This window comes from Styela clava, chromosome 12, assembly GCF_964204865.1.
Source record: "Styela clava chromosome 12, kaStyClav1.hap1.2, whole genome shotgun sequence".
NCBI classification, from domain to species: domain Eukaryota; kingdom Metazoa; phylum Chordata; class Ascidiacea; order Stolidobranchia; family Styelidae; genus Styela; species Styela clava.
In genome coordinates, this window is record NC_135261.1 from 13,303,475 (window position 1) to 13,328,988 (window position 25,514).

Sequence of the window (25,514 nt, forward strand, 5' to 3'; positions counted from 1 at the left end):
TATACAAACTTAATTTTAAACATGAGTTGATGTTAATAATATAAGCTTTTAATACTTTCTATATAGATGTCAAAGAAAAATATCAGGATCCATGTCACAGACAATACAAAATACCTTGCCATGTGAATGCAGGCTGTAAAATGAGTGTTAATTTAATATGGGAGTGTGTGTGTGAAAGTGACTATTTTGGAGATGGAATCAAATGCACAAGTAAGTTTTTTTGTTCAAAATCAGGTTAGTTTATCATCTTCTTCTAAAGAATAATCCTATAAACGTATCAAGTATTTCTCAAAATCTGTTGTTTTGTCTGTTTCATGAGCATCCATATTCAGTAGTAATATGTATATAAAAAAAGCACTGGAAACTGACTGCAATATTTCACAGCTCACTAAAAATTCAAGCAAATGTTTTTCTTGGAATTCTGCTTATTAGTTCAATACAACATTTTGCATTTTATTCCAAAGACTTTCATTTTCTGCTCAAAATGATATTTTACTGCTTATACCACAGAAAAACCTGATTGCCCCGGTAAAAGAGTATTCAATTCTTGTGCCTCGACATGTCCTCCAACATGTGCTGATCCAATGCCAATATGCAACAAGATGTGTGCTGAAAACGTCTGTGTCTGTCCAGATGGACATGTTCAAATTAGTAAATCTGACAGAAGGTGTATACCACAAGCAGATTGTCCAGGTAGAATATTGTGAATTTTTTACTAATGTTTTTAGATGCTCTTGCTCAACAGTTTTGAACATTGAGTAGGAAGTCATTATTTGCTTTTAAAAAGATATTTGATATAATAAATTGTACATTTACTTGTATCAAGGAAGGTCTTTTTATAATTCTGGACATCTGACTGTGAAAAGTCTTGCGATTAGAAGAATTAAACAACTCGCTGAATTGTTTTCCAATGTGGTCCATTTTTTATTAACTAGATCCATGCAAGCCAAATCCATGTCAGAATAATGGACAATGTCAACTCGATTCCACTGCCCAGGGTGGATATAGATGTTTATGTTTCAGACTATGGTCAGGCAAAAACTGTGAAATCGGTTAGTGGTATATATGTTTTCGAAAAATATCCTGGAGAAAACAATACTCCTTATCTTTAGAAGATCTTTCAATCCCATGAATTTATTGTCAAATACTCCAATTAACATTTGTTTATCAAGCTTGCAACATTTGTTACTGCCTATATATCCTGAATCTTAATTTTCAGTTCAAAGTAACTTAACTTACAACATATTTTAGGATATACGATCTCGAGCCATGCCACTCTAATCCTTATCATAATGTAATACCCATGCCGTTACATCTGATTATACAGCTAACAATAATATTCAGTATTGATTAGTAAATAGTTAGTTGATCATCATTAAAATAGGAAATATTAGTTATAGTTAATAATATTTTTGCTGAGTTGTATAACTATGATTGTAAATAGTTGTGGTTATAACATGGATAATTGAAATTCAACAATTTCTCTTATATTGACTATCAATAGTTTTAGATTGAATTGTATCATTATTATAAAATATTATAAACAGATTATATTATATCATTGTAATAATGGATTTTTCAGGATTGGTAATAACAGATCCATGCAAACCTAATCCTTGCCAGAATGGTGGTAGATGTATGCTTGATTCAACCGCTGAAGGTGGATATGGATGTGCATGTGCAAGATTATATGGCGGCAAAAACTGTGAAAATGGTGAGTATTTTGGATTTCGATTCAATCTTCTTAAGCTTTCTCGTGAAATATTGAGATAATGTAACTCCCTTTTCCAGTATTGTCACCGAGAGGACCTTGCAGACCAAATCCATGCCAAAATGGAGGAAATTGTATGCTTGACCAATATGCTCCAGGTGGATACAAATGCACCTGTATGGATATGTATTCTGGCACTAACTGCGAAAATGGTTCGTAACTTTTGTAACTGATAAAGTTTTTTGTTTTATTTGTTTAAATAGCTTGTTGTTTCCATGTATAAACCGAATTGGGAATTGTCAAAGGGTCTTAAGTCATTGAAAGTGTAAAGTATTTTTATTTAAGTAAAAAATTTGACAAATTAAATAAACAATTCATATTTATATAGTTAATGCTTATCGCTATCGTCTATTCAAATAAGGGGGAAAACATTATTTTTATCAAGACAAGAATTTTTATATGTCTCAAGATAATATTTCCCAAATGATGAGGTATTAGATATATAGACATCTAATCAAATGATTTATATTTTATTACATATTCCTTTGTTAAATATAGTGGTTCACTGTAAACGAATGAATACCACATTAGAAATCATCATATAGCTAATAGTAGTATTTAGTGTTGATTGGTAAATAGCTATTTTTTATACTTACTATTTGTTTCTTTTTCTTAGGTATGCCAAAACCAGATCCATGCCAAAAGAATCCATGCCAGAGTAGAGGAGTATGCATGAATGATCCAACGGCAGAAGGCGGATATCTCTGTGCTTGTGCTAAATTATGGTCAGGCAAGAACTGTGAAATTGGTAAGAAATAATTGGTAATAGAAATAAAATTTGTTGATACAAAATAAGTTAGTGATTTTTATTGATGCCATACAGTATTTCATATCACTTTTGAATTTTTAATATATTTTATCATCGTATTCATGGATATTTTAGGAATTACAGTGAAAAATGCATGCCGTCCTAATCCTTGCCAGAATGGTGGAAAGTGTATGCGTGATTCAACTGCTGAAGGTGGATATGGATGTGCATGTACCAGATTGTGGTCAGGCAAAAACTGTGAAATTGGTACGTTTTTTAAATATTGGAAAATTGAGATAAAATTTGGTGATACAATTTTTTTTAAATTTGAGTCGGTCTGCCCAAGACAGATATTAATAAATTTGATACTTGACTAGTTCTTGAAAATTGTGAGCGAAACCTCAGACGATGATTTAATGAAACAGTCATTGATAACAAAGAATTTAGTATTTATTTGATTGATGTAATGCAGCATTTTGTACCAATTTATAACTATTAATATAATTCATGCTCATATTCATGATTTTTTCAGGAATTACAGTAACAACTCCATGCCGTCCTAATCCTTGCCAGAATAGTGGAAGATGTATGCTTGATTCAACTGCTGAAGGAGGATATGGATGTGCTTGTTTCAGATTATGGTCAGGCAAAAACTGTGAAATTGGTATGTTATTTATTTATTCATTAAAAAATTACACATTATGTTACTCAAGATGAAATTAAAGGATATAATTTTTTCAAAAATTAGTCTACATGTCATGTCAGATTTTTTCAAATTTTTTATTAATAATATTTACTGAAATTATACCTTAATTTAGATATTAAATAGTCAATATTTATATAAAATTTAAAATGATTTTTGGAAATGGTAAATATAACCGTCTTCAAACTTATAAATTAGCCAATTATGGTCAAGAGTTTACTAATTTTTAGACTATTCACCAAATATACAATTTGCAATGCAATAGCAATCTTGGAATATCTAAATTAAAAAAAAATGCTGCAGATAACTGCTTCCTGAAAGGCATTAGATATAATCATGTAATTAAAACAAATATACATTTTGTTAAATATTACTTTGTTGGATATAGTGTTTTATTATAAATCAATAAATGCAACATTACATATCATCATATAGCTAATTTGAGTATTGATTGTTGATTGGTAAATAGTTATTTGTTGTACTTACTATTTGTTTCTTTTTCTTAGGACTGCAGAAACCAGATCCATGCCAAAAGAATCCATGCCAGAATAGAGGAGTATGTATGAATGATCCAAATGCAGAAGGCGGATATCTCTGTGCCTGTGCTAAATTATGGTCAGGCAAAAACTGTGAAATTGGTATGTTTTTCAAATATTGGAAACTTGAGATAAAATTTGATGCTACATTTTTTTAAAATTAGGTTGGTCTGTCCAAGCCAGATATTCACAAACTTAATACTTGACAAGTTCGTGAAAATTGTTAAAGAAACCAAAAACGACTGTTTAATGAAACAGTTGTTGATTGCAAAGAATTTAGTAAATATTTGATTAATGCAGTGCAGCATTTCACAATCAATTTATAACTATTAATATATTTCATGCTCATATTAATTAATTTTTTTAGGAATTACAGTAACAACTCCATGCCGTCCTAATCCTTGCCAGAATGGTGGAAGATGTATGCTTGATTCAACTGCTGAAGGTGGATATGGATGTGCATGTTTCAGATTGTGGTCAGGCAAAAACTGTGAAACAGGTTAGTGATATATTGAATTTTATGCAATATCTTGGAATCATTCAAATAAACAAAAAAATATTTTGCATATTGAGAAATTAGCAAGTTTGATCGATGTAGGAAAGTTTGAGTAAGTTTAGAAAAAAGGTTCTTGATTTGGGGTACTGAGGAAATTAATGGCTTGAAATATTTGATCATAGATCGATATCAATTTTTCCCATTATATTCACTTTTCTCGATGTTAGACAGTTTTCAATATTGTTTCTATTGTTTTATATATTTAAAATCATTGTTATTTTATTTTTTAGGAATAATGAAACCAGATCCATGCAGAGACAATCCTTGCCAGAATGGTGGTAGATGTATGCTTGATTCAACCGCTGAAGGTGGATATGGATGTGCATGTGCAAGATTATATGGCGGCAAAAACTGTGAAAATGGTGAGTATTTTGGATTTCGATTCAATCTCTCTAAGCTTTCTCATGAAATATTGAGATAATGTAACTTCTATTTCCAGTACTGTCACCAAGAGGACCTTGCAGACCAAATCCATGCCAAAATGGAGGAAATTGTATGCTTGATCAATATGCTCCAGGTGGATACAAATGCACCTGTATGGATATGTATTCTGGAACTAACTGCGAAAATGGTTCGTAACTTTTGTAACTGATAAAGTTTTTTGTTTTGTTTGTTTAAATAGCTTGTTGTTTCCATGTATAAATCGAATTGGGAATTGTCAAAGGGTCTTAAGTCATTGAAAGTGTAAAGTATTTTTATTTAAGTAAAAAATTTGACATATTAAATAAACAATTCATATTTATATAGTTAATGCTAATCGCTATCGTCTATTCAAATAAGGGGGAAAACATTATTTTTATCAAGACAAGAATTTTTATATGTCTCAAGATAATATTTCCCAAATGATGAGGTATTAGATATATAGACATCTAATCAAATGATTTATATTTTATTACATATTCCTTTGTTAAATATAGTGGTTTACTGTAAACGAATGAATACCACATTAGAAATCATCATATAGCTAATAGTAGTATTTAGTGTTGATTGGTAAATAGCTATTTTTTATACTTACTATTTGTTTCTTTTTCTTAGGTATGCCAAAACCAGATCCATGCCAAAAGAATCCATGCCAGAGTAGAGGAGTATGCATGAATGATCCAAAGGCAGAAGGCGGATATCTCTGTGCTTGTGCTAAATTATGGTCAGGCAAGAACTGTGAAATTGGTAAGAAATAATTGGTAATAGAAATAAAATTTGGTGATACAAAATAAGTTAGTGATTTTTATTGATGCCATACAGTATTTCATATCACTTTTGAATTTTTAATATATTTTATCATCGTATTCATGGATATTTTAGGAATTACAGTGAAAAATGCATGCCGTCCTAATCCTTGCCAGAATGGTGGAAAGTGTATGCGTGATTCAACTGCTGAAGGTGGATATGGATGTGCATGTACCAGATTGTGGTCAGGCAAAAACTGTGAAATTGGTACGTTTTTTAAATATTGGAAAATTGAGATAAAATTTGGTGATACAATTTTTTTTAAATTTGAGTCGGTCTGCCCAAGACAGATATTAATAAATTTGATACTTGACTAGTTCTTGAAAATTGTGAGCGAAACCTCAGACGATGATTTAATGAAACAGTCATTGATAACAAAGAATTTAGTATTTATTTGATTGATGTAATGCAGCATTTTGTACCAATTTATAACTATTAATATAATTCATGCTCATATTCATGATTTTTTTAGGAATTACAGTAACAACTCCATGCCGTCCTAATCCTTGCCAGAATAGTGGAAGATGTATGCTTGATTCAACTGCTGAAGGAGGATATGGATGTGCTTGTTTCAGATTATGGTCAGGCAAAAACTGTGAAATTGGTATGTTATTTATTTATTCATTAAAAAATTACACATTATGTTACTCAAGATGAAATTAAAGGATATAATTTTTTCAAAAATTAGTCTACATGTCATGTCAGATTTTTTCAAATTTTTTATTAATAATATTTACTGAAATTATACCTTAATTTAGATATTAAATAGTCAATATTTATATAAAATTTAAAATGATTTTTGGAAATGGTAAATATAACCGTCTTCAAACTTATAAATTAGCCAATTATGGTCAAGAGTTTACTAATTTTTAGACTATTCACCAAATATACAATTTGCAATGCAATAGCAATCTTGGAATATCTAAATTAAAAAAAAATGCTGCAGATAACTGCTTCCTGAAAGGCATTAGATATAATCATGTAATTAAAACAATTATACATTTTGTTAAATACTACTTTGTTGGATATAGTGGTTTAATATAAATCAATAAATACCACATTACATATCATCATATAGCTAATGGGAGTATTGATTGTTGATTGGTAAATAGTTATTTGTTGTACTTACTATTTGTTTCTTTTTCTCAGGACTGCAGAAACCAGATCCATGCCAAAAGAATCCATGCCAGAATAGAGGAGTATGTATGAATGATCCAAATGCAGAAGGCGGATATCTCTGTGCCTGTGCTAAATTATGGTCAGGCAAAAACTGTGAAATTGGTAAGTATTTTAATTATTGAATGCCATAGAGCATTTCACATCAATTTATAATTGTTAATATATTTTATCATCATATTCATGGATTTTTTAGGAATGACAGTAACAACTCCATGCCGTCCTAATCCTTGCCAGAATGGTGGTAGATGTATGCTTGATTCAACTGCTGAAGGTGGATATGGATGTGCATGTACCAGATTGTGGTCAGGCAAAAACTGTGAAATTGGTATGTTTTTCAAATATTGGAAACTTGAGATAAAATTTGATGCTACACTTTTTTAAAATTAGGTTGGTCTGTATAAGCCAGATATTCACAAACTTAATACTTGACAAGTTCGTGAAAATTGTTAAAGAAACCAAAAACGACGATTTAATGAAACAGTCGTTGATACCAAAGAATTTAGTAAATATTTGATTGATGCAATGCAGCAATTCACATCAATTTATAACTATTAATGTATTTCATGCTCATATTAATAAATTTTTTAGGAATCACAGTAACAACTCCATGCCGTCCTAATCCTTGCCAGAATGGTGGAAGATGTATGCTTGATTCAACTGCTGAAGGTGGATATGGATGTGCATGTTTCAGATTGTGGTCAGGCAAAAACTGTGAAACAGGTTAGTGATATATTGAATATTATGCAATATCTTGGAATCATTCAAATAAACAAACAAATATTTTTTCATATTGAGAAATTAGCAAGTTTGATCGATGTAGGAAAGTTCAAGTAAGTTTAGAAAAAGGGTTCTTGATTTTGGGTACTGACGAAATCAATGGCTTGAAATATTTGATCATGGATCAATATCAAATTTTCCCATTATATTCACTTTTCTCGATGTTAGACAGTTTTCAATATTGTTTCTATTGTTTTATATATTTAAAATCATTGTTATTTTATTTTTTAGGAATAATGAAACCAGATCCATGCAGAGACAATCCTTGCCAGAATGGTGGTAGATGTATGCTTGATTCAACCGCTGAAGGTGGATATGGATGTGCATGTGCAAGATTATATGGCGGCAAAAACTGTGAAAATGGTGAGTATTTTGGATTTCGATTCAATCTCTTTAAGCTTTCTCATGAAATATTGAGATAATGTAACTTCCTTTTCCAGTACTGTCACCGAGAGGACCTTGCAGACCAAATCCATGCCAAAATGGAGGAAATTGTATGCTTGATCAGTATGCTCCAGGTGGATACAAATGCACCTGTATGGATATGTATTCTGGAACTAACTGCGAAAATGGTTGGTAACTTTTGTAACTGATAAAGTTTTTTGTTTTGTTTGTTTAAATAGCTTGTTGTTTCCATGTATAAACCGAATTGGGAATTGTCAAAGGGTCTTAAGTCATTGAAAGTGTAAAGTATTTTTATTTAAGTAAAAAATTTGACATATTAAATAAACAATTCATATTTATATAGTTAATGCTTATCGCTATCGTCTATTCAAATAGGGGGGAAAACATTATTTTTATCAAGACAAGAATTTTTATATGTCTCAAGATAATATTTCCCAAATGATGAGGTATTAGATATATAGACATCTAATCAAATGATTTATATTTTATTACATATTTCTTTGTTTAATATAGTGGTTTACTGTAAACGAATAAATACCACATTAGAAATCATCGTATAGCTAATGTGAGTATTGATTGTTGATTGGTAAATAGTTATTTGTTGTACTTACTATTTGTTTCTTTTTCTTAGGACTGCAGAAACCAGATCCATGCCAAAAGAATCCATGCCAGAATAGAGGAGTATGTATGAATGATCCAAATGCAGAAGGCGGATATCTCTGTGCCTGTGCTAAATTATGGTCAGGCAAAAACTGTGAAATTGGTATGTTTTTCAAATATTGGAAACTTGAGATAAAATTTGATGTCACATTTTTTTTAAATTAGGTTGGTCTGTCCAAGCCATATATTCACAAACTTAATACTTGACAAGTTCGTGAAAATTGTTAAAGAAACCAAAAACGACGATTTAATGAAACAGTCGTTGATAGCAAAGAATTTAGTAAATATTTGATTGATGCAGTGCAGCATTTCACATCAATTTATAACTATTAATATATTTCATGCTCATATTAATAAATTTTTTAGGAATTACAGTAACAACTCCATGCCGTCCTAATCCTTGCCAGAATGGTGGAAGATGTATGCTTGATTCAACTGCTGAAGGTGGATATGGATGTGCATGTTTCAGATTGTGGTCAGGCAAAAACTGTGAAACAGGTTAGTGATATATTGAATTTTATGCAATATCTTGGAATCATTCAAATAAACAAACTAATATTTTTTCATATTGAGAAATTTGCAAGTTTGATCGATGTAGGAAAATTTAAGTAAGTTTAGAAAAAGGGTTCTTGATTTTGGGTACTGACGAAATTAATGGCTTGAAATATTTGATCATGGATCAATATCAAATTTTCCCATTATATTCACTTTTCTCGATGTTAGACAGTTTTCAATATTGTTTCTATTGGTTTATATATTTAAAATTATTGTTATTTTATTTTTTAGGAATAATGAAACCAGATCCATGCAGAGACAATCCTTGCCAGAATGGTGGTAGATGTATGCTTGATTCAACCGCTGAAGGTGGATATGGATGTGCATGTGCAAGATTATATGGCGGCAAAAACTGTGAAAATGGTGAGTATTTTGGATTTTGATTCAATCTCTTCAAGCTTTCTCATCAAATATTGAGATAATGTAACTCCTTATTTCAGTACTTTCACCAAGAGGACCTTGCAGATCAAATCCATGCCAAAATGGAGGAAATTGTATGCTTGACCAATATGCTCCAGGCGGATATATATGCACATGCAGAGATATGTATTCTGGCACTAACTGCGAAAATGGTTCGTGGAATAATTTTTTTTGAAATTGCATGAGTTGAAAATCAATTTGATTTAAATGCAAAAAATATCTGCCAAAGAAGCGACTGATATTACATTTGTAATAGTTGTAATCATAATCTGGAAGTTGCTAATAATTGTAATTTAGTATTTCTACACAGGGCGCACTTATTTTTTCTTTTCACAAACCAAGTCAAAAACACTTACTTTTCAGCATTTTACGATTATAAATTTTTTGTTTTAATTTGTAAAAATGGCTTGTTGTTTTCATATATAAACAAGATTGAGAAATGGCAAAACGTCTTGGGTTGTAATAAGGATCAAAGTACTTATATTTAATTGCGAAATTTAAACACCGTTGTGATACATACTAGTTAGGAAGCATCACATAATTTTGCTGCTGTTGGATGCTCCAATTACCATATAATTTTTCTATGTTCTTCCTATTTATGCTATCTATTTCACTCCACTATTGTTACTACCATGGTAAGCGATCATCACGATAGTGTATCATTGGAACCGAATGATGTGTATTAAGATATAGGAAATCAGAGTTTCTTTATTAGAATATGATTAAGTACACGTACATACAAAATATATATATTTTTTGAAATATAAAAAGTGTTCTGACGATTTTGTCATTGATTTTGTCCAGAGTTCAAGTGCCCGCCCGGACGAACATATAGCAGTTGCAAGCCTTGTGCAGGAACATGTGAAGATCCAAATGTCAGTGTTCTTACAGCAAAACCTGGAGAGCCAGTCGGTTGCACTTTAGCTTGTTTAATGGGAAATTATTGTAGTTGTCCAGAAGGCTTCATACAGAGAAGTAAAGATGATATAACTTGTGTTGAAATTCAATCATGTATAGATAAAGGTGAGAATATTTTTTTTCTGCTATTGATGCCAATCGTAGTAAATCTAATCTTCTTCGTGTACTTCATCTCCTGTAAATATGATCTAATTATTAGTGATACACGAGGTCATAGAAAATCACAAAGATAAGCTTGAGGTATGACCCAACAGCAGCAGTGCTTTTAAGAATGGTCCATTGAAGTTGCTTTAAATTGTAATCATTTTTATTGTTTCAATTCATACATTTCTCTTTGTAGCCAACAGAAATGCAGATTCAACATCTCTTGAGTCTGTGGCTTCAGGGTTGCGTATCACTGCTTTAGATTCACTAAAACAACCATAGCATGCAGAATGTTTTTCATCGGCCAAGCGGCGACGCTTCGAGCTTAGACCACTCTCGCTCCCGGCTTAATTGGTTTCCCGATATTTCTCTCGCCTTCATTTTGTGATAAACCTCTCTTTCCTAATGCCCGCCCGATGACACGTGATTAGCCATTTCATGCATGGTCATCCTAACTTAAAAGTTATAATCGGTAATGACGTTTTTAAGAGAGAACAAGGAGAAAAAGGCAATTTAGAAAATGATAGTTCTATAAATAGATACGATTTGAAGCTGTTTAGTTAGGTATCATAGGAACATGGTACAGGCAACTCAAAGCTGAAACAGGTGTTTTGGGATCCTTATGATGGCAATACTGTATTATCCATCTATATACCGAGACAAATAATTGCACTCTTGAATTTTTATGGCTGTTGTACACTAACAATATTATAGTTATCAAATAATATTGTCATCAAACTAGCTTCGAATTTGTTGAAGGTAATTTGGAATTCGAACAACAGTTTTATCTATATTAATGGTTGTTATTAGTTTGCTAAAAATTACACAAAAAACATAAGACATATACATGTCCTATTAAAACTGAATACATTTGAATTGAGATTGCAATTGTTGAATTATGCCATTTTTATTCTTAACACTCAACAGTTTCCGAGACCCAAATTTTGGAGTCCCCAATTTTTTTGACCAGTTCATACAAGCGTGTGATCTCCTTTCATAAATCTGAAATCATTGTATTGCAAAATATCAGTAGTAAGTAAGATGTAACTGCACATATGTTACCACAACATAGAAGGGCAGGTGTTTATTGAATAATAGAAACTAATTTAGGATTGCGCAATATTATTCGATTATTCGGTTCGATTCGGCGAAAATATTCGATTCGAATCAAAAAATTATTCAATTTTGGACAGCCCTAGTCCAAATGATGAGGTATTAGATATATAGACATCTAATCAGATGATTTATATTTTATTACATATTTTTTTGTTAAATATAGTGGTTTATTGTAAACGAATAAATACCAGATCAGAAACCATCATATAGTTAATAGTAGTATTTAGTGTTGATTGGTAAATAGCTATTTTTTATACTTACTATTTTTTTTTTAGTTATGCCAAAACCTGATCCATGCCAAAAGAATCCATGCCAGAGTAGAGGAGTATGTATGAATGATCCAAAGGCAGAAGGCGGATATCTCTGTGCTTGTGCTAAATTATGGTCAGGCAAAAACTGTGAAATTGGCAAGTATTATAAATATTGGAAAAATTGGAATAAAATTTGGTGATAAAAAATAGTTTAAGTGGTTTTATCTATGCCATACATTATTCTATATCACCTTATAATTGTTAATATATTTTATCATCGTATTCATGGACTTTTTAGGAATAACAGTAACAAATGCATGCCCTCCTAATCCTTGCCAGAATGGTGGAAGATGTATGCTTGTATATAAAATTAAGTCGGTCTGTCCAAGCCAGATATTCACAAACTTAATACTTGACAAGTCCGTGAAAATTGTTAAAGAAACCACAAACGACGATTTAATGAAACAGTCATTGATAGCAAAAAACTTAGTAATTATTTGATTGATGCAGTACCGCATTTCACATCAATTTATATCTATTAATATATTTCATGCTCATATTCATGGATTTTTTAGGAATTACAGTAACAACTCCATGCCGTCCTAATCCTTGCCAGAATAGTGGAAGATGTATGCTTGATTCAACTGCTGAAGGTGGATATGGATGTGCTTGTTTCAGATTGTGGTCAGGCAAAAACTGTGAAATTGGTATGTTATTTATTTAGTCACTAGAAAATTGCACATTATGTTACTCGAGATGAAATTGGAGGATATAATTTTTTCAAAAATTAGTCTACATGTCATGTCAGATTTTTTCAAATTTATTGTTAATAATATTTACTAGAATTGTACCTTGATTTAGATATTAAATAGTCAACATTTATATAAAATTTAAAATGATTCTTGGAAATGGTAAATATAACCGTCTTCAAACTTATAAATTAGCCAATTATGGTCAAGAGTTTACTAATTTTTAGAGTATTCACCAAATATACAATTTGCAATGCAATAGCAATCTTGGAATATCTAAATTAAAAAAAAACTGCTGCAGATGACTGCTTCCTGAAAGGTATAAATTGGTAAATAGTTATTTGTTGTACTTACTATTTGTTTCTTTTTCTTAGGACTGCAGAAACCAGATCCATGCCAAAAGAATCCATGCCAGAATAGAGGAGTATGTATGAATGATCCAAATGCAGAAGGCGGATATCTCTGTGCCTGTGCTAAATTATGGTCAGGCAAAAACTGTGAAATTGGTAAGCATTTTAATTATTGAATGCCATACAGCATTTCACATCAATTTATAATTGTTAATATATTTTATCATCATATTCATGGATTTTTTAGGAATGACAGTAACAACTCCATGCCGTCCTAATCCTTGCCAGAATGGTGGTAGATGTATGCTTGATTCAACTGCTGAAGGTGGATATGGATGTGCATGTACCAGATTGTGGTCAGGCAAAAACTGTGAAATTGGTACGTTTTTTAAATATTGGAAAATTGAGATAAAATTTGGTGCTACTTTTTTTTTTTAAACCCAAGACAAATATTAATAAATTTGATACTTGACTAGTTCTTGAAAATTGTGAATGAAACCTCAAACGATGATTTAATGAAACAGTCATTGATAGCAAAGAACTTAGTAATTATTTGATTGATGCAGTGGAGCATTTCACATCAATTTATAACTATTAATATATTTCATGCTCATATTCATGGATTTTTTTAGGAATTACAGTAACAACTCCATGCCGTCCTAATCCTTGCCAGAATGGTGGTAGATGTATGCTTGATTCAACTGCTGAAGGTGGATATGGATGTGCATGTACCAGGTTGTGGTCAGGCAAGAACTGTGAAATTGGTATGTTATTTATTTAGTCACTAGAAAATTGCACATTATGTCACTCAAGATGAAATTGGAGGATATAATTTTTTCAAAAATTAGTCTACATGTCATGTCAGATTTTTTCAAATTTATTGTTAATAACATTTACTGGAATTGTACCTTGATTTAGATATTAAATAGTCAATATTTATATAAAATTTAAAATGATTCCTGGAAATGGTAAATATAATCGTCTTCAAACTTATAAATTAGCCAATTATGGTCAAGAGTTTACTAATTTTCAAAGTAATCACCAAATATACAATTTGCACTGCAATAGCAATCTTGGAATATCTAAATTAAAAAAAAAACTGCTGCAGATAACTGCTTCCTGTAAGGCATCAGATATAATTATGTCATTAAAACAATTATACATTTGGTAAATATTCCTTTGTTGGATATAGTGGTTTATTATAAATCTATAAATACAACATTACATGTCATCATATAGCTAATGGGAGTATATATTGTTGATTGGTAAATAGGTATTTGTTGTACTTACTATTTGTTTCTTTTTCTTAGGACTGCAGAAACCAGATCCATGCCAAAAGAATCCATGCCAGAATAGAGGAGTATGTATGAATGATCCAAATGCAGAAGGCGGATATCTCTGTGCCTGTGCTAAATTATGGTCAGGCAAAAACTGTGAAATTGGTATGTTTTTCAAATATTGGAAACTTGAGATAAAATTTGATGCTACATTTTTTTTAAATTAGGTTGGTCTGTCCAAGCCAGATATTCACAAACTTAATACTTGACAAGTTCGTGAAAATTTTTAAAGAAACCAAAAACGACTGTTTAATGAAACAGTCGTTGATAGCAAAGAATTTAGTAAATATTTGATTAATGCAGTGCAGCATTTCACATCAATTTATAACTATTAATATATTTCATGCTCATATTAATTAATTTTTTTAGGAATTACAGTAACAACTCCATGCCGTCCTAATCCTTGCCAGAATGGTGGAAGATGTATGCTTGATTCAACTGCTGAAGGTGGATATGGATGTGCATGTTTCAGATTGTGGTCAGGCAAAAACTGCGAAACAGGTTAGTGATATATTGAATTTTATGCAATATCTTGGAATCATTCAAATAAACAAAAAAATATTTTTCATATTGAGAAATTAGCAAGTTTGATCGATGTAGGAAAGTTTGAGTAAGTTTAGAAAAAAGGTTCTTGATTTGGGGTACTGACGAAATTAATGGCTTGAAATATTTGATCATAGATCGATATCAATTTTTCCCATTATATTCACTTTTCTCGATGTTAGACAGTTCTCGATATTGTTTCTACTGTTTTATATATTTAAAATCATTGTTATTTTATTTTTTAGGAATAATGAAACCAGATCCATGCAGAGACAATCCTTGCCAGAATGGTGGTAGATGTATGCGTGATTCAACCGCTGAAGGTGGATATGGATGTGCATGTGCAAGATTATATGGCGGTAAAAACTGTGAAAATGGTGAGTATTTTGGATTTCGATTCAATCTCTTCAAGCTTTCTCATCAAATATTGAGATAATGTAACTCCTTATTTCAGTACTTTCACCAAGAGGACCTTGCAGATCAAATCCATGCCAAAATGGAGGAAATTGTATGCTTGACCAATATGCTCCAGGCGGATATAAATGCACATGCAGAGATATGTATTCTGGCACTAACTGCGAAAATGGTTCGTAAAATAATTTTTTTTGAAATTGCATGAGTTAAAAATCAATTTAATTTGAATGCAAAAAATATCTGCCAAGGAAACGACTGATGTTACATTTGTAAAAGTTGTAATCATAATCTGGAAGTTGCTAATAATTGTAATTCAATATTTTTACACAGGGCGCACTAATTTTTTTTTTTTCACAAACCAAGTCAAAACACATACTTTTCAGCATTTTACTATTATAAATTTCTTGTTTTAATTTGTAAAAATGGCTTGTTGTTTTCATATATAAACAAGATTGAGAAATGGCAAAACGTCTTGGGTTATAATAAGGTTTAAAGTACTTTTATTCAATTGAGAAATTTGAACACTGTTGTGATACATATTAGTTATACATATTAGTATTAGGAACCATCACATAATTTTGCTGCTGTTGGATGCTCCAATTACCATATAATTTTTCTATGTTCTTCCTATTTATGCTATCTATTTCACTCCACTATTGTTACTACCGTGGTAAGCGATCATCACGATAGTGTATCATTGGAACCGAATGATGTGTATTAAGATATAGAAAATCAGAGTTTCATTATTAGAATATGATTAAGTACACGTACATACAAAATATATATATTTTTTGAAATATAAAAAGTGTTGTGATGATATTGTCATTGATTTTGTCCAGAATTCAAGTGCCCGCCCGGACGAACATATAGCAGTTGTAAGCCTTGTGCAGGAACATGTGAAGATCCGAATATTAGTGTTCTTACTGCGAAACCTGGAGAGCTAGTTGGTTGCACTTTAGCGTGTTTAATGGGAAATTATTGTAGCTGTCCAGAAGGCTTCATACAGAGAAGTAAAGATGATATAACTTGTGTTGAAATTCAATCATGTATAGATGATACAGGTGAGAACTTTTTCTTTTTGCTACTTCATCTTCCGCAAATATGATCTAATTATTAGTGATACACGAGGTCATAGAAAATCACAAAGATAAGCCTGTGTTATGACCCAATAGCGATGGTGCTTTTAAGAATTGTCCATTGCAGTTGCTTTACATTGTAATCATTTTTATTCAATTCATAAATTACTCTTTGTAGCCAACATAAATGCAGATTCATTTGTCCACATTTTATTTCTCATTTGAGTCCGTGGATTCAGGATCGCGTAGCACTGCTTTAGACCCACTAAAACAACCATAACATGTAATTTCTCAAGTATGAAGTAATTTTTATCTAAATATGTACTTTTTTAGTGGGATTTAAAAAAGGTACATGTGGATACGCGCGAGCTGTTGCAATTGTAGCTGCAATTCCAGATGCTCCAGTTCCTGAATGTGATGATAACGGCATGTATCGCACAAAACAATGCGATGGATTTTCAGGATTCTGTCATTGCGTCAATGAAATGAGTGGAATAATGCTTGAAGGAACTTCTATGCCAGATGCCACTTTCACTTTGGACTGTGACAACCTACCAGGTGTTTGAATTTTGCCATTATTCATCTACCCAATATATCATTAAGTCATTTATTGGTACGAAGTGGACCTATGAATCGTTTTAATATTATGTTGTTGTTAAATTTTTTTGTCATATTCTTGTTCCTGTTCTCGTTTATATACATATTGTTATGGAAAAAGAATCGCTTTTCCATTAAACTACTGGACCAAGCGCTTTGAATTTTTCAATGAAAAAAGATCGGAGTTGTCACTAGAATGCTTTTACTTTTATTTATTTTTGAATGTAAGAACTATTAATGATTTAATACTACACTTGTGAGCCGAGTCATTTAGCATTTTAATTCACTTTGGCACAAGACACATGACTCATTGTCACAGTACATGTTAAAGCTAGGGAAGTCTGGGCACTGATATGAGTAAATTATGTTGGTCACAGTTCCAGCTTTGGCCAGGATATGATTTTTGGGGATATTGTGTGTAAAATTTTTTGTTTTTGCCTTTGTGGGCATATATTTGAGTATTGCTTTTTATGTTTACTCATATTTTTCTGCTTTTATTTATTCAGTGTAGAGATAGATCATAATATCAATGAATGAATATTAAAATATGACATGTAAATAGAGCCATCCATCTTAATAACTTACATGAAATTATTTTCAGATACATGTCAGTATGTTAGAGCAAGCTTAATCGCAAATACATTCCTCATGGATGCTTTCATACCAGAGTGTGATGATGAGGGCAACTACCTTAGAAAACAATGCTATGGTTTTACCATGCAGTGTTTCTGTGTTGAAAAAATGACAGGAAAAGAAATTGATGGCACTAGAGGTCCAGATGAAACATTTTCATTAGATTGTGATAAACATCAAGGTAGTGAACAATTTCTACTCCTTATAATATAAATCTATTTTTTCAACTTATAATATATACCATCAAACCAAACTAATTAACTAACCAATCTAATTATTAGTGATACACGAGGTCATAGAAAATCACAAAGATAAGCTTGGGGTTTGATCCAACAGCAGCAGTGCTTTTAAGAATGGTCCATTGCAGTTACTTTAAATTGTAATCATTTTTATTGTTTCAATTCATAAATTACTCTTTGTAGCCAACATTTAGATCTACTAAAACAACCATAGCATGCAGGATGCAGGATGTTTTTCATCGGGCAAGCAGCGGAGCTTCGAGCTCAGACCACTCTCGCTCCCGGCTTAATTGGTTTCCCGATATTTCTCTCGCCTTCATTTTGTGATAAACCTGTCATTCCTAATGCTCGCCCGATGACACGTGATTAGCCATTTCATGCATGGTCATCCTAACTCAAAAGGTATAATCGGTAATGACGTTTTTGAGAGAGAACAAGGAGAAAAAGGCAATTTGAAAAACGATAGTTCTATTAATAGATTCGATTTGAAGCTGTTTATTTAGTTATCATAGGAACATGGTACAGGCAACTCAAAACTGAAACAGGTGTTTTGGGATCCATATGATGGCAATACTGTATTATCCATCTATATACCGAGACAAATAATTGCACTCTTGAATTTTGATGACTGTTGTACACTAACAATATTATAGTTATCAAATAATATTGTCATCAAATTAGCTTCGAATGTGTTGAATGCAATTTGGAATTTGAGCAACAGTTTTATCTATATTAATGGTTGTTATTATTTTGCTAAAAATTACACAAAAAACATAAGACATTTACATGTCTTATTAAAACTGAGTCCATTTGAATTGAGATTGCAATTGTTGAATTGTGCAATTTTTACTCTTAACACTCAACAGTTTCCGAGACCCAAATTTTGGAGTCGACAATTTTTTTGACCAGTTCATACCAGCGTGTGATCTCCTTTCATAAATCTGAAAACATTGTATTGCAAAATGCCAGCAGTAAGTAAGATGTAACTGCACATACGTTACCACAACATAGAAGGGCAGGCATTTATTGTATAATAGAAACAGATTTTGGATTGCGCAATAATATTCGATTATTCGGTTCGATTCGGCGAAAATATACGGTTCGATTTGAATCAAAAAATTATTCAATTTTGGACAGCCCTAGTCTCAAGATAATATTTACCAAATGATGAGGTATTAGATATATAGACATCTAATCAAATGATTTATATTTTATTACATATTTTTTTGTTAAATATAGTGGTTTATTGTAAACGAATAAATACCACATCAGAAACCATCATATAGTTAATAGTAGTATTGAGTGTTGATTGGTAAATAGCTATTTTTTATACTTACTATTTTTTTTTTAGTTATGCCAAAACCTGATCCATGCCATAAGAATCCATGCCAGAGTAGAGGAGTATGTATGAATGATCCAAAGGCAGAAGGCGGATATCTCTGTGCTTGTGCTAAATTATGGTCAGGCAAGAACTGTGAAATTGGTATGTTATTTATTAAGTCACTAGAAAATTGCACATTATGTTACTCAAGATGAAATTGGAGGATATAATTTTTTCAAATATTAGTCTACATGTCATGTCAGATTTTTTCAAATTTATTGTTAATAATATTTACTGGAATTGTACTTTGATTTAGATATTAAATATTTATATAAAATTTAAAAAGATTCTTGGAAATGGTAAAAATAACCGTCTTCAAACTTATAAATTATCCAATTATGGTCAAGAGTTTACTAATTTTTAGAGTATCCACCAAATATACAATTTGCACTGCAATAGCAATCTTGGAATATCTAAATTAAAAAAAAAAACTGCTGCAGATAACTGCTTCCTTAAAGGCATCAGATATAATCATGTAATTAAAACAATTATACATTTTGTTAAATATTCCTTTGTTGGATATAGTGGTTTATAAATCAATAAATACAACATTACATATCATCATATAGCTAATGGGAGTATTGATTGTTGATTGGTAAATAGTTATTTGTTGTACTTACTATTTGTTTCTTTTTCTTAGGACTGCAGAAACCAGATCCATGCCAAAAGAATCCATGCCAGAATAGAGGAGTATGTATGAATGATCCAAATGCAGAAGGCGGATATCTCTGTGCCTGTGCTAAATTATGGTCAGGCAAAAACTGTGAAATTGGTAAGTATTTTAATTATTGGATGCCATACAGCATTTCACATCAATTTATAATTGTTAATATATTTTATCATCATATTCATGGATTTTTTAGGAATGACAGTAACAACTCCATGCCGTCCTAATCCTTGCCAGAATGGTGGAAGATGTATGCGTGATTCAACTGCTGAAGGTGGATATGGATGTGCATGTACCAGATTGTGGTCAGGCAAAAACTGTGAAATTGGTATGTATTTCAAATATTTGTAAATTAAAATAAAATTTGGTGATACACAATAAGTTAGTCATTTTTATTGATGCCATACAGTATTTCATATCACTTTAGCATTTTTAATATATTTTATCATCGTATTCATGGATATTTTAGGAATTACAGTAAAAAATGCATGCCGTCCTAATCCTTGTCAGAATGGTGGAAAGTGTATGCGTGATTCAGCTGCTGAAGGTGGATATGGATGTGCATGTTCCAGATTGTGGGCAGGCAAAAACTGTGAAATAGGTTAGTGATATATTGAATTTTTTGCAATATCTTGAAGGTATTCAAATAAACAAAATTGATATTTCTATATTTAAAATTGACCATATTCGATTGATACAAAATTCTACCAAAAGTTTAAAAGATGTTTTTCTTAATTTTGGGTGTTGAGATGGCTTGAAAAAAATTTAGTTACTTAAAGATTATCAATATTTTTTCTATGAAATTTTCAGCAATGACATTAACAACTCCATGCCAGCCTAATCCTTGCCGGAATGGTGGAAGATGTATGATTGATTCAACCGCTCAAGGTGGATATGCATGTGCTTGTGCAAGATTATATAGCGGCAAAAACTGTGAAAATGGTTAGTATTTTACATTTCGATTCAATCTCTTCAAGCTTTCTCATCAAATATTAAAATAATGTAACTCCTTATTTCAGTACTTTCACCAAGAGGACCTTGCAGATCAAATCCATGCCAAAATGGAGGAAATTGTATGCTTGACCAGTATGCCCCAGGCGGATATAAATGCACATGCAGAGATATGTATTCTGGCACTAACTGCGAAAATGGTTTGTGAAATAATTTTTTTTGAAATTGCATGAGTTGAAAATCAATTTGATTTGAATGCAAAAAATAACTGCCAAGGAATCGACTGATGTTACATTTGTAAAAGTTGTAATCATAATCTGGAAGTTGCTAATAATTGTAATTTAATATTTTTACACAGGGCGCACTAATTTTTTCTTTTCACAAACCAAGTCCAAAACACAGCATTTTACGATTATAAAGTTTTTGTTTTAATTTGTTAAAATGGCTTGTTGTTTTCATATATAAACAAGATTAAGAAATGGCTAAACGTCTCGGGTTATAATAAATAATTTCAAAGTACTTTTTGTTTAATTGAGAAATTTAAAAACTGTTGTGATGCATACTAATTACCATATAATTTTTCTATGTTCTTCTTATTTATGCTATCTATTTCACTCCACTACTGTTACTACCGTGATAAGCGATCATCACGATAGTGTATCATTGGAACCGAATGATGTGTATTAAGATATAGAAAATCAGAGTTTCATTATTAGAATATGATTAAGTACACGTACATACAAAATATATATATTTTATTGAAATATAAAAAGTGTTCTGACGATTTTGTCATTGATTTTTTCCAGAATTCAAGTGCCCGCCCGGACGAACATATAGCGGTTGTAAGCCTTGTGCAGGAACATGTGAAGATCCGAATATCAGTGTTCTTACAGCGAAACCTGGAGAGCTAGTTGGTTGCACTTTAGCGTGTTTAATGGGAAATTATTGTAGCTGTCCAGAAGGCTTCATACAGAGAAGTAAAGATGATATAACTTGTGTTGAAATTCAATCATGTATAGATGATACAGGTGAGAACTTTTTCTTTTTGCTACTTCATCTTCCATAAATATGATCTTATTATTAGTGATACACGAGGTCATAAAAAATCACAAAGATAAGCCTGTGTTATGACCCAATAGCGATGGTGCTTTTAAGAATTGTCCATTGCAGTTGCTTCACATTGTAATCATTTTTATTGAATTCATGAATTACTCTTTGTAGCCAACATAAATGCAGATTCATTTGTTCACATTTCATTTCTCATTTGAGTCCGTGGCTTCAGGGTCGCGTAGCGCTGCTTTAGACCCACTAAAACAACCATAGCATGCAATTTTTCTAGCATGGAGTAATTTTTATCTAAATATGTATTTTTTAGTGGGATTTGAAAAAGGTACATGTGGATACGCGCGAGCTGTTGCAATTGTAGCTGCAATTCCAGATGCTCCAATTCCTGAATGTGATGATAACGGCATGTATCGCACAAAACAATGCGATGGATTTTCAGGATTCTGTCATTGCGTCAATGAAATGAGTGGAGTAATGCTTGAAGGAACTTCTATGCCAGACTCCACTTTCACTTTGGACTGTGACAACCTACCAGGTGTTTGACTTTTGCCATCATTCATCTACCCGATATTTATTGACGAATTTATTGGACAAGAAGTGGACCTATGAATCGTTTTAATATTATGTTGTTGTTAGAATTCTTTGTCATGTTCTGGTTCCTGTTCTCGTTCATATGCTTATTGTTATGAAAAAAATCGCTTTTCCATTCAACTACTGGACCAAACCCTTTGAATTTTTCAATGATTAAAGACCGAGGTTGTCACTAGAAGGCTTTTACTTTTATTTATTTCTGAATGTGAGTTACTGTATAAGATAAAGTACTATTAATGATTTAATATTACAGTTGTGAGGTGAGTCATTTAGCATTTTAATTCACTTTGGCACAAGACTAGGGCTGGGAGTGGTTAATCGGTTAACCGATTTATTTGGTATTGGTTTCGATTTATTTTAACCGTTAACTGACAATGTCAGGTACAAATCATATTTATAATGTATAATTTTTTCAAAAATGATTACGTCATCGCAAATTTATCTCATGTGGCTTTTAATTTAAAAGAAAATCACTACCTGTATTGGTAAGGACCCAACAAATGTGAAAAATAATTAAAGTAACAAGATTGCTAATTATGAAAATTTGACAATGATAAATTCAAAATCATTTTTCGGTCGAAATATATTGGTCACGATTTTATTGCAAAATTGTATATTCATTGCCATTCAACAAGTGCGCAGTTGATGCTGTTTTTCTTTATGATATCTCAGAGTAGAATTTGCACGTCGAACACTGAAAATTTGGCACATAAAAGACATTTAATATCAGATTTGGATTTTAGAAAAATATTTTCAAATGTCCAGAGCTCATATATCTTGCAGCAGAGCGATCATGAAATGAAATTTTGAGCGATACTGGAATAAGATCACGCTGAATTGCTTTGTAACCATTGTGACGTAACAAGCTAAAACTAGAAATTATTACGTCAAACGTTACGCCGCGGTTAACTGGTTAATTTTGCCCGGTTAACGGTTGAAGTGTTTCCCCCGAAATTCCCAGCCCTACACAAGACGCATGACTCATCATTGTCACATTACTTGGTAAAGCTAGGGCAGTCTGGGCATTGATATGAGCGAGTTACGTTGGTCACAGTTCCAGCTTTGTCCAGGAAATGCCATCCATCTTAGTAATGTAAATGTATTTATTTTCAGATACATGCAAGTATGTTAGAGCAAGCCTAATTGCAAATACATTCCTCATGGATGCTTTCATACCAGAATGTGATGATGAGGGCAACTACCTTAGAAAACAATGCTATGGTTTTACCATGCAGTGTTTCTGTGTTGAAAAAATGACCGGAAAAGAAATTGATGGCACTAGAGGTCCAGATGAAACATTTTCATTAGATTGTGACAAACATCAAGGTAGTGAACAATTTTTTTACTCCTTATAATATAAATCTATTTTATCAACTTATAATATACACCATCAAACCTAACTCATTTCATTCGTATATCTGTAATTTTGTTAAGTTTATCTAATTTGAAATTTCTGGAAACTTATAGAACGAAATCTGACAGAACTTTCTCAAATTTAAAATAAACATTATAATAAACAGCAAGATATGGTTGAACATGTGCTTGATTTGATAGATTTTGGAATTTCGATTTGAGGATCGTTTTAAACTTCGAGAGTTTAAGTTACATCACACTTATAACTTCGATTTTTGTTACAATGATATACTATGTTTTAATAACAGTTGTGGATTATTCTGCAAGATGCCGTGCAAGATATGGTAGAGCATGCGATGCAAATGCAGAATGCATAAAAGCTGGAGATACATATGAATGCAGATGTAAATTTACAGATGGATACTTTGGAAATGGACTATACTGTGACAGTAAGTGATTACAAGCCTAAATGTTATTTCATTATGTCGATTTTACCCCTTTCATCTATGCTAATGCACCACTGTATTTAAATTACTAATAACTATGACATAAATTAAAGAATCTCTTGAAGAAAAAAAAATAAAACACTCTAATGATGATATTCTGTTCTTATGCCAGGTGGCACACCAGAAAATGATTGTCATCGGTATGGTGGAAGGAAATGTAGTGGAAATGCAGATTGTGGTCGAGATAAATTTAGCGGTTCATACACATGTACTTGTAATGATGGTTACATTGGGGATGGATACACTTGCGGTGGTATGTCAATCTTTATTATACTAATTTTTAACGGGTAATAAATCAAGATTTAGTGGATTTACTACAATATAATTCAATTTTTTAGTTTATGAAATTAAAGAGAAATCATATTGTTGGGATGAACATGGTGAAATGTGTTCTGATGATGCTGATTGTGTTACAAGCGATGGAATGAAATATGTTTGCAGATGTAGAAAAGGATTCTTTGGAAATGGTTTCTACTGTATGCGTAAGTAATTTTCTGATTTAAAGGGAAATTTTTAATCATTTTTGTATGTTTACAACTGTCTTATCAACCAGGTGGAAGTCCTGAAAATCCATGTCAAGGAAGATATGGTAGAAGATGTGCTGACAGAGCTGCTTGTCAACTCGATAGTGGTGATGATCAATGGAAATGTAAGTGCAGAGATGGATTTTCAGGAAATGGATTCTACTGCATTCGTAAGTTACTGCTAGAATTGCAAGTATATCAGAATGTAGTCAACAAGTTGTGACAAACTGTTCAATTCTATTTCATTAAACCTTTGGTTTTGACAATGTTTCAGCAATAATTCAAGATATAAACTTTTTTGCATATAATCTAGATATTAAATATTGGTGAAAGAATATTTTCGATATGCTGTGCTTTTATTTTATCAATTTCAAACAAAAAAGATTTTTTGTAACAAGAATTAAAATCCTTTCTGAATGCCCTTAGTTTGACCTCAGTTTGTATTTTTTGTAACTTCAACTCACTGAAGTATAACAGTATTTACAACTTTTCTGATTGCATTTTTAAATATAGTAACTTATTGCTACAAAACTTCAAAAAAGATGGAAAATATATGTTTGTAATAATGAAGA

The 25,514-nt window shown here is 31.6% G+C and overlaps 1 protein-coding gene across 46 annotated transcripts in view; it reads left to right on the top strand.

Moving 5' to 3' along the window:
- Positions 1-25,514, top strand: part of LOC120330368 (uncharacterized) — an 84,169-nt gene that overhangs the window by 43,576 nt on the left and 15,079 nt on the right. For 20 of the 46 annotated variants that reach the window (XM_078118492.1, XM_078118487.1, XM_078118490.1 and 17 more), the window contains 50 exons: positions 67-210; positions 511-693; positions 936-1,052; positions 1,583-1,714; positions 1,792-1,923; positions 2,388-2,519; positions 2,655-2,786; positions 3,052-3,183; positions 3,729-3,860; positions 4,126-4,257; positions 4,545-4,676; positions 4,754-4,885; positions 5,350-5,481; positions 5,617-5,748; positions 6,014-6,145; positions 6,691-6,822; positions 6,914-7,045; positions 7,309-7,440; positions 7,729-7,860; positions 7,938-8,069; positions 8,534-8,665; positions 8,929-9,060; positions 9,349-9,480; positions 9,558-9,689; positions 10,342-10,560; positions 11,991-12,122; positions 12,542-12,673; positions 13,090-13,221; positions 13,313-13,444; positions 13,698-13,829; positions 14,376-14,507; positions 14,772-14,903; positions 15,191-15,322; positions 15,400-15,531; positions 16,199-16,420; positions 16,769-16,993; positions 17,634-17,846; positions 19,256-19,387; positions 19,926-20,057; positions 20,149-20,280; positions 20,422-20,553; positions 20,763-20,894; positions 20,972-21,103; positions 21,710-21,931; positions 22,279-22,503; positions 23,673-23,885; positions 24,221-24,361; positions 24,531-24,671; positions 24,757-24,900; positions 24,972-25,112. In XM_078118492.1, coding sequence (XP_077974618.1) covers positions 67-210; positions 511-693; positions 936-1,052; positions 1,583-1,714; positions 1,792-1,923; positions 2,388-2,519; positions 2,655-2,786; positions 3,052-3,183; positions 3,729-3,860; positions 4,126-4,257; positions 4,545-4,676; positions 4,754-4,885; positions 5,350-5,481; positions 5,617-5,748; positions 6,014-6,145; positions 6,691-6,822; positions 6,914-7,045; positions 7,309-7,440; positions 7,729-7,860; positions 7,938-8,069; positions 8,534-8,665; positions 8,929-9,060; positions 9,349-9,480; positions 9,558-9,689; positions 10,342-10,560; positions 11,991-12,122; positions 12,542-12,673; positions 13,090-13,221; positions 13,313-13,444; positions 13,698-13,829; positions 14,376-14,507; positions 14,772-14,903; positions 15,191-15,322; positions 15,400-15,531; positions 16,199-16,420; positions 16,769-16,993; positions 17,634-17,846; positions 19,256-19,387; positions 19,926-20,057; positions 20,149-20,280; positions 20,422-20,553; positions 20,763-20,894; positions 20,972-21,103; positions 21,710-21,931; positions 22,279-22,503; positions 23,673-23,885; positions 24,221-24,361; positions 24,531-24,671; positions 24,757-24,900; positions 24,972-25,112 — 7,302 coding nt within the window. The remainder of the gene's footprint in view (positions 1-66; positions 211-510; positions 694-935; positions 1,053-1,582; positions 1,715-1,791; positions 1,924-2,387; positions 2,520-2,654; positions 2,787-3,051; positions 3,184-3,728; positions 3,861-4,125; positions 4,258-4,544; positions 4,677-4,753; positions 4,886-5,349; positions 5,482-5,616; positions 5,749-6,013; positions 6,146-6,690; positions 6,823-6,913; positions 7,046-7,308; positions 7,441-7,728; positions 7,861-7,937; positions 8,070-8,533; positions 8,666-8,928; positions 9,061-9,348; positions 9,481-9,557; positions 9,690-10,341; positions 10,561-11,990; positions 12,123-12,541; positions 12,674-13,089; positions 13,222-13,312; positions 13,445-13,697; positions 13,830-14,375; positions 14,508-14,771; positions 14,904-15,190; positions 15,323-15,399; positions 15,532-16,198; positions 16,421-16,768; positions 16,994-17,633; positions 17,847-19,255; positions 19,388-19,925; positions 20,058-20,148; positions 20,281-20,421; positions 20,554-20,762; positions 20,895-20,971; positions 21,104-21,709; positions 21,932-22,278; positions 22,504-23,672; positions 23,886-24,220; positions 24,362-24,530; positions 24,672-24,756; positions 24,901-24,971; positions 25,113-25,514) is intronic. The other 26 variants (XM_078118464.1, XM_078118460.1, XM_078118462.1 and 23 more) reach the window with 26 other exon arrangements.